At 38.6% G+C, this 13,377-nt stretch overlaps 1 protein-coding gene across 1 annotated transcript in view; it reads right to left on the reverse strand.

Annotated features, from left to right (window-relative positions):
- The window catches only part of LOC102205644 (guanine nucleotide-binding protein G(i) subunit alpha-2-like), a 60,659-nt gene continuing 47,282 nt past the window's right edge, over positions 1–13,377 (reverse strand). Inside the window, exons 3-9 of the mRNA XM_005741372.1 lie at positions 9,688–9,829; positions 7,506–7,666; positions 4,858–4,986; positions 2,452–2,581; positions 2,126–2,279; positions 1,095–1,305; positions 1–993 (exon numbers count right to left, since the gene is read on the reverse strand). Coding sequence (XP_005741429.1) covers positions 1,115–1,305; positions 2,126–2,279; positions 2,452–2,581; positions 4,858–4,986; positions 7,506–7,666; positions 9,688–9,829 — 907 coding nt within the window. The 3' untranslated portion in view covers positions 1–993; positions 1,095–1,114. The remainder of the gene's footprint in view (positions 994–1,094; positions 1,306–2,125; positions 2,280–2,451; positions 2,582–4,857; positions 4,987–7,505; positions 7,667–9,687; positions 9,830–13,377) is intronic.

Consider the following 13,377-nt stretch of genomic DNA (forward strand, 5'->3'; position numbering starts at 1 on the left):
TCTCAGTGAACATTTTATTCAGTTATCACCTGAAACATGAACTGGCAGCAATATTAATGTAACACAACAGACAGGAAACCCCAATATACCGAGTCTGGTGATGTCTACTTTTATTTAAATTAAATCATAAAGGAATTTTTAAAGCATTTTATTATTTACCAAAAACACTAACCTCTTTACGGAATTAGATTTTTGTCTCTCATTAACAATCACAATACTACTCAGAGATTCTAGGCAGCAGAGCACAGTAGGTCAAACAGTTCTGAAAGCATTTCTAAGGAATGGTTGTAAACAGAAGTCAAGGCACAAATATACTGCAACAGACATGGAAATGATACTATAAAAGTGAAAGAATGTTAGGTACACACATACTTTAAATATTGTTTAGAATTGAGCCACAATTTCCCCCCCCAGCAGGTGAAGCCATTTTTTCTTTTTTAGCTTTTTAATTTTTTTTCCTATTTTTTTTGTTTTTGTTGGAATGTTACATACTTTGTGTGGATTACAGAGCTAATATTTGCCAAGTTGAGTCATGCAGAATATATACTTTTTGCTATGAATGATGAACTGATGTAAACATTATAACAAAAGCACTTTTTTATGAATCATATTTTATGTCCATGCCTGTGCTTCAGCTCTTAAAAAATAAGCATCATGTGATTAAAAGGTTAATAATTTGCACATTGGAATTTCTAAAAGTAAAATGAATGCATATATATATATGCAAAAGAAAACATTTCCCCTCCTCTAGTAATTGAAAATAAAGACAAAACAATAAAATAGGTGTTGATTTTTGTGGTCATAGCCCAAAGAGTTAATAACACGAGCAACTGGATCAGCAATTGTTGAAAATCTGCAAGGCTCGTCGGGTTTTCAGTCTCTTAGGTGTCTTTTTAAAAAGCAGATCAAAGCATAAATCGTGGTTGGCCAGTGCAGTCATTCATGATCCGTGTATAATCCCCCATCGCTATGGTCAGAGCGGTTCAAGTAATCCTAACAGAAACACAGAAAACAAACAAAAATATCTCAGTCACTTTGGTCTATGAATCCACATGGCTCTTAGTGACTTCAAGTCCTTTCTTCTTTTGACTCACCTCGACTCTCAGACTGATTTTCAGAAAAGGCCACAGTCCTTCAGGTTGTTCTTGATGATGACATCGGTGACGGCATCAAACACAAACTGCACGTTCTTGGTGTCAGTGGCGCAGGTGAAGTGGGTGTAGATTTCCTTGGTGTCCTTCTTCTTGTTCAGATCCTCAAATTTGGTCTGGATGTAAGTCTGGGCCTCCTCGTACGTGTTGGGGCCTGAGAAAAGTTTCAGGAGAGCTTAATCAGTGTGGAAAAGAAGTCAAATCTTTTTGCTGATAGGCAGAGACAGTTTCACTTGGCACTCATCCAAATCGACTCTTTTCCAGCAATTCCTACAAATCAAGTATTATTATTTCCTTATCCTGCATTGTAGTTGTGCACGTAGTTGCAACTTGCACCTTTATGCATGGGCAGTCTGTTACATTTAAGTCAAAGAAACCCCCGTTTTACTTAAGGACCCCGAGGAATGTTGTTTGCACTTTTCCTTTCTCACATGTAGCAGACGAGAGTTTACTGCCTGCTTCTAAAGAGTTCTCAGGTGAAGGATTTTCCTGATTAGAGCACGCAGCAGGAAGGACACATGGAGTGCATTTGCTTACACTGTACCGATGTGAATCTTTTAAATTTCATATTTTCATTAAAAATGGGTGCGCCTTTCTTGTGCAAAAACAATACGCTCATTTCTGGCTTAGTGGAAAGCAAGTGGGGAGGAGGGGAGTATAATTTGCACCCAGAAGATTTAAAGAAGATTTTGGGAAAGTGTTGTAAAAACACCTTCAGATTTTGTTTTCTAAAAAGTTGCTCATTTCTGACACATGAATGGACTGATAATGCACAAGAAATACAAACTGGGGCTAGATTTTGTTTCATGATTTCATGAAAAATACGGGTTGGCAAGTGAAAACAAGTCTCAAAACAGGTTTTCCGTGTTTATCATTCTACACAGTTGCAACGTTATCACTGGGCTTGCTATAAAGAATAAACACAATGACAAATGTGTTTATGATTGTGTTTGTACTGAGGCAGTCATACATACCAGTGTACTCAGGGAAGCAGATGGTCAAAGGGCTGTGAGCAATCTTCTCCTGAAACAGGTCCTTCTTGTTGAGGAACAGGATGATGGACGTCTCTGTGAACCACTTGTTGTTGCAGATTGAGTCAAAGAGCTTCATGCTTTCATGCATCCGGTTCTGGGTGGGCCGGGCACAAATGCGGAGATAAAGAGATTATTAGAGAACACTACAAGACCACACAAAGGAAATGAATTCACTGAAACCTCGGCCCTCCTTCCAGTTCTTTTCATTTTCTTGGGACTGGACTCCAATGTGAAGTTCAGCAACGGTTTTCTAAGTGTTTACTCACCATCTCTTCATCCTCAGCTAGGACCAGATCATAAGCACTCATGGCTACACAGAAGATGATGGCTGTGACTCCCTCAAAGCAGTGGATCCACTTCTTCCTTTCTGACCGCTGGCCTCCAACATCAAACATCCTGTACAAACAAACGCAGTGTAAACATATTCCTATGAGGTGGATGGGACTCAGCAATGAAGGAAACATTTTTAGGCCTAGTTTCCCACTTCTGCCTCTCTTCAGGCCTCTGCATTTCCCTGCCTCCTGAAGGCATTTCAGCACAGTGCAGCTGGTAACAAGAAGACTTAAGGATGACGCATGGTGCGGAAGGTTTCTCACTCAGATTATGTATAATTTATTCATGAAGATGGAGAGGACTTGGATGCACGAGCGAGGATGCTCATCTCGACTGTGCCAGACTCAATATTCCTTCTTTTCAGCTTCTCAGAAGATATAGTTGACCGTTTGTGACATCTTAAAGCAATACTCATATTATGACAGTATTCTTCCTGCTGAGCAGAATTTGATTCACTACGCAGCACTTTGGCTCTCCCAAAACGGCCAGCTTTGTGCCGACTGAAGCAGGGATCTTTAGAACAGTGACACACTTTACACTGTTTACCCCACCAGTGTGCTCATCCACAGCACTGCTCACATAAGTCATATATATCATACACTCCAGCACGAAAGAGACTGGATTAGGTAAACACGTCTGCATGGATTTGGTTAATGTCCTTTACAAAGGATTACTTTATATATCGAGACACGATGTGACGCCTTCCACATGGGAGCCACACACTGACACGCTTATTTACAGTAAACTGAGTGAAGAGGTGTTGAATATTTTACAAATACTTTCCCCTGTTGTTTGACTACTGTGCGCATCAGATATGAAGTATAATGTGGTTGTGTGTGGTTATAGCAATGGGGGTAACACCACTAGCAATAATCACAAACAAAAACATTTCTGAGAAGCATGGCTAGAAATCAGTGTTCAAATTTCCAAAACAGCAACAGTTTGCATTCCTGCAATTATTCCACTGATGTGTATAATCCTGCAATGGCAACCATTCAGTCACTAGAATCTCACACGTTCCCACAGTTTACTCGCAATCACTGATATCGATCTTTGCTCATCACCGAAGGTTTTCCCCTCTTTTTTTTTTACCCTATGAATCGTAAGTAGAAATGTGACATTACAGTACAGTAATGGATGGCATGAGCTGTTAAAGGTTAAAATAATACTAATAATAATGGCCTCAATTGTTCAAATGAGCAACTACTCTGCAAACTGGAAAATAAAAAAATGTTTTCCTTTCTGAGAATTTTATGACTTTCAGTAAAGAAGAAACATTGTGTGCTGCAAAGAAGCCACAACAGTTACAGTGCAAATATAAAAGCATGATTCATAAGCCCATAAACACACTTTCTTGGCTGCTTTGGCAATATTCAAAAAGTTACTAGAAGTAGTGGAGCCCAAACTCTTTGAGGTCATGTATATCATCATATATACATGACCTCAACATTACTTGACTTAAGCCTTTATCAGTGAGGAATCATTCACAGTTACTTCATTTGCATTATAACAACTGAAAAAGCTAAATAATTAAATAGCAGCTGAAAATGGTCCTCAGGAACACAAGATTTTCAGTGTGACATGCATCCAACACTTTATGGACCTCTACACAGAACCTTTCGATGACAACTTGTAGTCAAAGCAGTAAAGCATCATTTTCTGAGAAAGGCGTTTTTATGTGCATATTAAATAGAGCTTAAAGTGACATTATAAAGCCTGGAAGATCAGATTAGACTGCAGTGCTTTTGTTCAGTCATTTTTTGTTCACATTCATAATTTAATGTTATCAATATGTAAATAAGAATGCTCAGAGCAATCACAAAAATGCAGCACTACCCCTCAGCCTACTAATACACACACACCTATGGTATCAATTTAAAAATCCTGCATTTACAAGATTGTCTTAAAACTCGACCTCGATGTCAAGGTCACCAGGATTCGAACTCGTCCGACCTTCAGCAGCTGCACCCAAGGTATCAATTTTAAACGTCTACATTGCCTCATTTTTTGAGTTATCACATTTGCAAACTTGCATATCCGCCTGCCCAGCGGTTTGACGACAAACCCCATCATCCGTTTATAGCTGAGGGGTAAAATGTAAAGGTGATGCGTCTCATGCTCTATGATTAACTGTATTATTAGATAAATGTTAAATTCCTGACTCATCAAATCCATGTCTTTTAGTTAGCAATGCTTAAACAATTATTCACTTTTGATGTTTAAACAGTTGGGGGGAAAAGCAAAAAAAAGTTACAGGTTACAGCCTAATGTATCTTTTTTAAATTTTGTTTCATAAAATTAGCTTAAAGAGCCGAGAAAAACAGTAAAAGAAGTCTTACTTGAAGTGCAGGTCCTTGAAGGTGAAATGTGTTTCCACAATGCCTGTGGTCTTGACTCGAGTCCGCAGCACATCTTGCTGTGTGGGGATGTAGTCTGGCTTGGCTATCCTCTCCAGGTCATTAAGGTAGCTGATGGAAGGATACAAACACATTGCTATTTATCAACCTTAGAGCATCCTCCTCTAACCTAACAAAGGGTGTTTCATCTTGAGATACTTTGTTGAGGTAAGATGTGAGAGAATGTTCTTTCTGGTTCAAAGCCCCATCTGTTCCTGGAGACAGACGTGAGACATGTCTCATGCTGGCAGTAACAGCACCGGCAGCACATTGCTGTCTAAACACAGACGAATTTATGATCGTATTACATGTGTTGACATCCTGTCAGAGAACACCACAAGACTGCTTGTCCTTTAAGTTTCTATCTACCCAATCGCATTTAAAAATGAACAAACAAACAAAAAAACAAAAAAAACAGTCACGAATACTTAAGCTGGACTTAATGGGCTTTTCCTAACTTGAATTTTAATTGCAGACAATTAATTTCACTATGGGGATCAATTAATAGCATCTTAAATGTAACACAAAATAGCTCTAAACCAACTGAAAAGTTTTACAAATAATATTTGAAGCTTGCTTTAAAATGCCGCAAACGTCGCAACCTGCGGTTTGTAAAAGCTCAAGTTTTTTCTCATCAAACATTCAGCAATCATAAAATAATGCTGTATGATCAGCAGCTCAAATACAAAATTCTGCTGAGAGACTGAGATCTTAGTCTTTAAACAGACACGAGCACAAAGGGACAGTGTCTTTTGTTTATCTCATCTTATCTCATAAACTACACAGAAAGAGCTACAGGGCGAACATATAATCTGTCCATCTTTTAATGCAGTATTCAGCTGCATAAAAAAGAGTTACTGTGCAAGTGTTGGAACTTAATTTAATCTCTAACAACACCACAACCCAAGTGTAAATATTTGAGCTTTCATACCACTACTCATTCAGCATGCCTGACAGTGTAATCATAATCCCACTCAGCCCAGAGAGTGGTTTAGGCTGCTTTTGGTGTTCATACATCAGATTTAAGAGTGTTTGGTTTGATCATTGTGTTTATAAATCCTGTATATTCATAGAATTTGGTTCTTAACCCCTTAGCAGTCCTACAAATTTACAATTAGTCCCCTAAACCATCCAATGTACCGTGGGCGGTACGTCCGACTGCTAACAGTTGTTTTTTGGAAGGTTGGTGGCTTTATATTGTCACGTTTATTACACAGAAGTTTAAGACACCTGGCACAAGGCCACAGTAGATCTGTAGCCTTGTGCTGGAGCTGTTCTGCTGAGAAAACGATGTACTGACAAAACATCTAAAATACACCAAGCATCTTTTACTTATGTATATAGACGTGGATGAGAGAAAGTAATAAACTTAGGGGTAAAGCCTCTTTTTAAAAAAAAAAATGAAGACAAAAAGAAGAAGAAGAAGAAGAAGAAGAAGAAGAAGAAGAAGAAGAAGAAGAAGAGCAGATCCAGGGTGTAATAGAAGAGAGGCCTCGGTTAATGTGCGCTGTGCCATTTTCTTTCTCTTTTATCTCCTCCTTTTCTTTCTCTCCCTCTCAGCAGGTGCTCAGATATGGATTATGGTCTTGTGCCAGACTCATCTGGTCCTCAACCTACTCACTCTGCTCTCTATAAAAGCAATGATGAAACACTGTAGTGTCCACTCCCAGAGGTGCTAAATGTGAGGCCGTGTTAGCAGCATGTTTCAGGGTCCCCTCAGCTATAACAAGGGCGGTGAACACGAGACTGAGATGTTATGATTATACAGGCCAACACAAACACAGAACAATATTATTCTCCCTGGATGCTAAATATCACCTGGAAGCACTTAGCACTACACTGAAACCTCACAGCACAATCTGGAGGTGTCATCGATCAAAGTGTCATTATCGAAGGGTTTCTATTTAAACAGAAAGCAGTGCTGTTAATTGCTGCTGAAGCTTGTAGGGATATAGTGGTTAACAACGCTCGCTATTCCCCAAGACTCCCGAGGGTGGACGTGATAACCACCTCGCACCGGTAGCGTCTCGCATTTACCTCATTCTCTTCCCATTATTACACCAGTAGATTAGAGCGATGCAGCCAACAAATGGAGCACTTAACTGATAAGGGTCATTGAGCTAATTAAGACCTGCAGAGAGACTGAGCTCGACTCTGTTGTCCGTATAAGGCAAAGCCACTGATAAAATTAAACACTGATGTCTTCAATATTAATAACCATTACTGTTCCCTGCGCAAGCTTTGTCAGTGTTTGATGTGATGAAGTAGAGAATATAGGACAATATTAAACATAACAAAGAGGAATCTAATAACAAGAAAGGCCAAACTAAAAAAGCAAAACAAATGGAAAGTAAATTAAATAAATAAAAAAATACAAGTAGAACAAAAATAACAAAAGGTTTGGATATTGGGGATTAACCTACTTATAGCAGTAGTTTTAAACGTTAGCTCTAAATCTGGATTAAGGAATGGTTTCATAAATTAATTAAACATGTTTTTTTTTGTTTTGTTTTTTTAAACGCCTTACAGTACAAGATACGCCCACGAATGTCTTCTTGTTCTTTCCACTCCCAGGTTATTAAGGCACTTACTAGGCTGCAGAGTCGTTTAGCTGGTACTCTCGGGCCCGTGTGAAGCAGCTCTGGACACCGCCATCAGCCCACAGTCGTTGGATGATGTTGGACAGGTCCTCTGGCAGGGTGCCCTGCTCTTCTGCCGCTCCTGACAGCGCAAAAAGTTGGCGAGCATCATCCTAGTGCAAAAAAAACAAAACATAACATACACATCAATATATAAAAATGCATTTATTCTTATTTTTCTTCATGAAGGAACAGACTGATAAGTCTAACACTGCAGGACTTTGCTTTCACATAGCTTCCATTGTATTTGTAGTTTGCATGGAAAAATAATCCTGGCTCAGAATACATTTTATAATTACGAGACATAAGATACTAATTTCATTAGTTAGGGCAAAATCAGAAAAAATATTATTACAGTAAAACCATCAATCACTGAACCACAGAATTATTTTTTAAACCAATTGAGAAAATTGAAACTTGTGTTTATTGAAGCGTACAGCCAAGATTCCCTGGGTTACTGATATTCTCATTAAAATCAGTTATTAAATTTGGTAACTGGTTATATGCCACCGCCACAGAAAAAACAAACAAACCTGCTGTTATTCCACGTATTCTGTGTGTGCTTATGGTAATTTTGCATTTTAAAGACTGATATCTTGATCGGCATCAATTAAAAATAGCACAAACTACAAACCCTACACACTTCTGGTTTCATAACCGGACAACTTCTTTTTCTTTCCACATTACGTAACTTGAATTTCCTGTAACTGTACGACCTTCAAACAAGTCAATCAACAGGCTCGGGTTAATGATTCTCACGGCTTCATCCAGGCATACCCACAAAGTGATGGTAAAAGTACGTGTATGCTTGTATTCTCTCTCTGTCCTCTGTGTCAGTGTCCTGCAGCTCACCCTTACCCCTCGCAGTCAAGTTTACGGGAGGTAAACAATATTCTGGATTACGAAAACTCAAATCCCTCAGTGATGATTCAAAACAGGTATGTTTTTAGTGAGCTCAGCAACACACAGACATACAAAAGAGTTCTGTGCACTCTAAATCTTGTGAATGCTTCAATGTTAATGTGACTAAAATTAATCTGATTGATAAAAGGAGTATATGTCTGAAAGTGCCGTAATTGATCCTATATCAGTACCTTGCATTCACATTTATTTGGTAAACAATGAAGACGCATGTATACAACAAGTGTAGAGTAAAGCAGCTTGTTTCTTCTTGACTGAAATGATTGAAAGACACAGGGTACTAAAAAGCTCTTTGCAGCTCACCTCAATGGCGGTATGCTTAACTTAAAAATTACTTTTTAATACTCTGTCCGGCAGAACCCGTCACGCAGCGCTTACTACCTTGGCAGAGCCAATCCTGACACACAACAGGCAGTTGTGTCAGGATTGGCTGGCGCACGCACACACGTTTATACAGTTACACTGAAATAAAGGTCACCCAGGAGGGTGAAATTTGGAAAACATATCAAATGTGTTTAAAAAAAACAAAATCAAGGATTATTCGAGTTACAAAACAATCAAAGTTTCACAGCCTGCATGAATCTAAGATGGGGTGGAATATGAGGCAAGGATCACATGAGAAATTATAGCTCAGTAGAACAAATGATTTTGTTTCATGTTCTCTAGAGTAAAGACTGACTTTATTTCTGTGATCTTTTTATGGGTGGTACTCTGACACTGCAGGCTTCCATCTTCAATATCTGCTGCCCAGTGTTCATTTATGAATAGAATAGATCACACAGCACTTAAAGAGAAATTCTTGATCTGCATAATTTCTGCTGCCTCAAATCCTTAAATCCTCAAGATATGAAGGGTTATGAAGAAGGCAGAGAGGAAAATTTTGGTAGTGATTAGTCAAGATGATATCACTAAAGCTTAACTGCACTATACTATCCTGCAGGTTTAGTATAACCTTGAATGGCAAAGTTAAAATTACGTGGGAGCATTGGAGCACTTCGACCCTTTGTCTGCATTTTAATGTATATTTAACATTAATTATATTACAACAGGTGCACTGAGCAAAGTTTAAAAGTCTAAAGCTCAGACGTTTCCGGTGACTTATGAAAAGAGCTGCAAAATCTTAACATTTTTGCATCACTAATATCATTTCATTCATATCTCCCTCATGGAGAGGATGGCACTGGGTGAAAAGTTCTGTATTTTAAAGACATACCGCTCTGGCAGACTCCTCATAGTCAACCTTGAGGTTGGCCATGGCTTTGATGATAGCCATAATGGACTGGATTGTGTTGCTGTAGACGACCGCTCTGTACTGCCTACACTCATCTTCTGAGTATCCATCCTCGTGAATAATCCTGGAGAAAAGAGGGAAGGATGGTGATTCAGATAAAGCAACAACCCATACATAATTTATGTTAAAAAACTAAACTTAGCAATTATTCACAAAGCTGAATGCTGCTATAAAATAATGAAAAGTACTGTAGCAGACACCTAAAAAAAGAACTTGTTAAAACAATAGAAATGCATATTTCATGAGATTAATTTAAAAAACAACAACAACAAACACACACACACACACACAGATTTGCATGTGATGCTGCTGGTCTGAGCTACTGGGAACGTTCAGGTGTTTTATATCATTCAGTTACAAGAGACTAGAGCAAATATTTACTTGCTTTTTGAGTTGTATAGATACAACTGTAGAGAGGGGAAAAAAGCATTTGTTTGAAAAGACAGAAGCCTCTGGGCTGGAAACCAAACAGAACTATCTTCCCCAGCCTGCCTCAGCCAGGATGTTCAGTGGTTGTGTGATGTGCTGAATAGGACCTCATTAAAATGCAAGAGAGCCCACTGTGAAGCAATGTGAGGCGCAGCCAAAATTACTGAAAGCGCATGGGTGGCTTCCTCTCACACTAAATGATTTTAAAGAATTACGTCCTTACAAGTGACATTAAGGCAAAAATAAACTTGTCATTAAACTCTTTACAACTAAGAACAATCAGGAACTTGATATTTGGCACAAAACTGTTCAAACATCACATGAGGTTTCTCATGTGATGTCAGGCGCACATTGCTTGGGAGCTTTCCACCATAATGGACATGAAGCAACTGCCAGTTGCTAAGGAAAAATGTATTCCCGGCTCGTTGGAAGTGATTCCTGAACTTTTCTGGCTCTTGCTATGTGAAATTACACCAAAAACCTCCTACTGACTGCCAACTGATCGGTAATTAAACTTGGAGACCTTTGTCGTCAAAGCAAAAGCTGTTCTGCAGCAACTATGTTTTAAAGTATGTAACTTTTAATTTGAAGGCAATCGATCTCCATGTCAACTTTGCGTTATACTTTTCATATTCACTACAGCGGTTTCTAGACGAGCTCATCACTTCCACCAAGTCCACAAACATACAGTCTGGATCAAAAGTTTAAGACCACTTGAAAAATGCCACCAAAAATAAAAATAAAAAAAAATCATATTTTGCATGGTTGGATCTTAACAAGGTTCCAAGTAGAGCTTCAACATGCAGCAAGAAGAAATGGGAGTGGGACAAAACTTATTTTGTGCGTGCAATTTATTGAAAACAACACTGTTTCACAGCTGATCAACGTTTAGGACCACATGCCTTTAAAAGACCAAATCTGTGCAAAAATGTGGATTCATTGTCATTTTCTGTCAGGTAGTCACACTGTCATGATGTTCTGATGGCGAAGGCAAAAAACTGTTCTTTTTTGAACGTGGTCGGGTTGTTGAAATGCATAAGCAGGGTCTCTTGCAACGCGCCATCGCTGTTGAGATGGGACGTAGTAACACAGTCATTTAGAATTTCTTAAATGATCCTGAGGGTTATGGAACAAAAATCTCAAGGGGAAGACCTAAAACAATTTCACCAGCACTGAGCTGGAGGATCCAATTGGGTGTCTGTCAAATCCTTGACCCTTACTGGTGCCGACTGCATCAGACAGCATCTAAGACTGAAGGGCTTCAAAAACAAAAACATCTTCAAAGACCTCGTCTCCTTGAATGCCACAGAACTGACCGTTTGGACTTTGCAGGAGAGCACCAAACATGGGACATTGAAAGGTGGAAGAAAATTTTATTCTTTGATGAGATAAAAAAATTTCACCTTGATGGTCCTGATGGTTTCCAACGTTACTGGCATGACAAACAGATCCCACCTGAGATGATTTCTAGGCGCCACAGTGGAAGGGGCGCCATAAGGGGCCGCTTTTTCCTTCGGTGGAACAATGGAGCTTCAGGAGGTGCAGAGGCGTCAAAACCCCACTGGCTATGTCCAAATGTTGCAGAGAGCATCCCTCATGACTTAGGGCCCTCGTCTGTGTGGTGACGACTGGTGTTACAGTTTTTTTTGGAGGTGTGGTCCTAAACGTTCGATCAGCTGTAAAGCAGTCTGTTTCAGTTTAAGTGTTGTTTCCAATAAATTGCATGCTCAAAAAAAAAAAAGTTTTGTCTCACTGTCATTTCTTTGCTTTTTTTTTCCCTTTTTTTATTTAAAGAACTTTATTTAACAAATAATGAGTTTACAACACACGAACAGATGAAGTATACAGAAGAACAGAACATGAACACACAAAACCAGGGGTAAAAAGAAAAAAGTAATGATTATATGAATACATGCAAAAATTCACATATATATTGTTTTGAGAGCCTTTTTGTTGGTGGAGTCTGATATTGATTGTATGTACAATTCCACATCCTTAAGAAAATGACAGAAATATGGTGTTTTATTAGTAAACTTACATTTATGGATAAAAAATTTAAAGTATTAACAAATTTATTATAAAAAAAAAAAACATTTATCATTCTTCTTGGGGAACTTAAAGAAACAGAGTAAAACATTTTCCCGTCGTAAAGAAAACTCCCTTAAAATATGGACAATAACAAACCTGCTAAATTCCTTCCACATCTCTGTTTGAAGAACAGTACCAAAAAAGATGTCACCGTTTCTGGGTGATCCCCACAGAAAGTACAATTAGTCTTTATGTCTCTTTTAAATTTTACCATGTAGTGACTGGCTGGATAACATTTATGTAGAATTTTAAATGAAACTTCCTTCACATTATTTACAATCAAATATTTATGGGGGATCATCCAGACTGTCTTCCAGTTGATATCTGGAACATATCGGTTCCAGTAAGATATTATATATGGGAGAGAGACCATATCTTCTTGGAATAAACTACGTATTCTCTTATTGCTGTTACCAAGTTCCTGTGAAAAGCAGATTTTTCCTACTGTTGACTCAGCTGGATCTGGGAGGTCACTGCCATTTCTTCAAATCAGACCTTCAACATGAAGGTCTGATTTGAACCTTGGTAAGGTCCAACCAAGCAAAATATGATTTTTTTTGCCATTTTTAAATTGGTCTTAAAACTTTTGATTGGGACTGTATTAGTGACCAAAGCAATCACAAGGTGTTTTTTCCCCCTCAGCTGATCGGAAAATACACATTTTTCCCTAAAAACCAGTGGCAGTCAGATGACTGACTCTCAACCAATCAGGGAATACTCAGTTTTCCCTTATGAGTGGCGATGGTTGACCATTCTCTAGGGCATATGACTGGGAGCTTAGTCATCGAATTGTCACACATCCAAAATTACAGACAAGTTAACGTCACGTGGTTACCGGTCACATGTCTGCAAAACCTCAAGATTTTATTTATATGTCAACACAGAAAGTACTCGCACATCATCCATCAAAATGCAACAACATGTTTGATTTCTGGAAAGGTTATAAACACCAAGAGTACAGTGGGGCAAAAAAGTATTTAGTCAGCCACCGATTGTGCAAGTTCCACCACTTAAAATGATGACAGAGGTCAGTAATTTGCACCAGAGGTACACTTCAACTGTGAGAGACAGAATGTGAAAAAAAAATCCATGAAT

This window comes from Pundamilia nyererei, unplaced genomic scaffold (genome assembly GCF_000239375.1).
Source record: "Pundamilia nyererei isolate P.nyererei 1_Seehausen unplaced genomic scaffold, PunNye1.0 scaffold00110, whole genome shotgun sequence".
NCBI lineage: Eukaryota > Metazoa > Chordata > Actinopteri > Cichliformes > Cichlidae > Pundamilia > Pundamilia nyererei.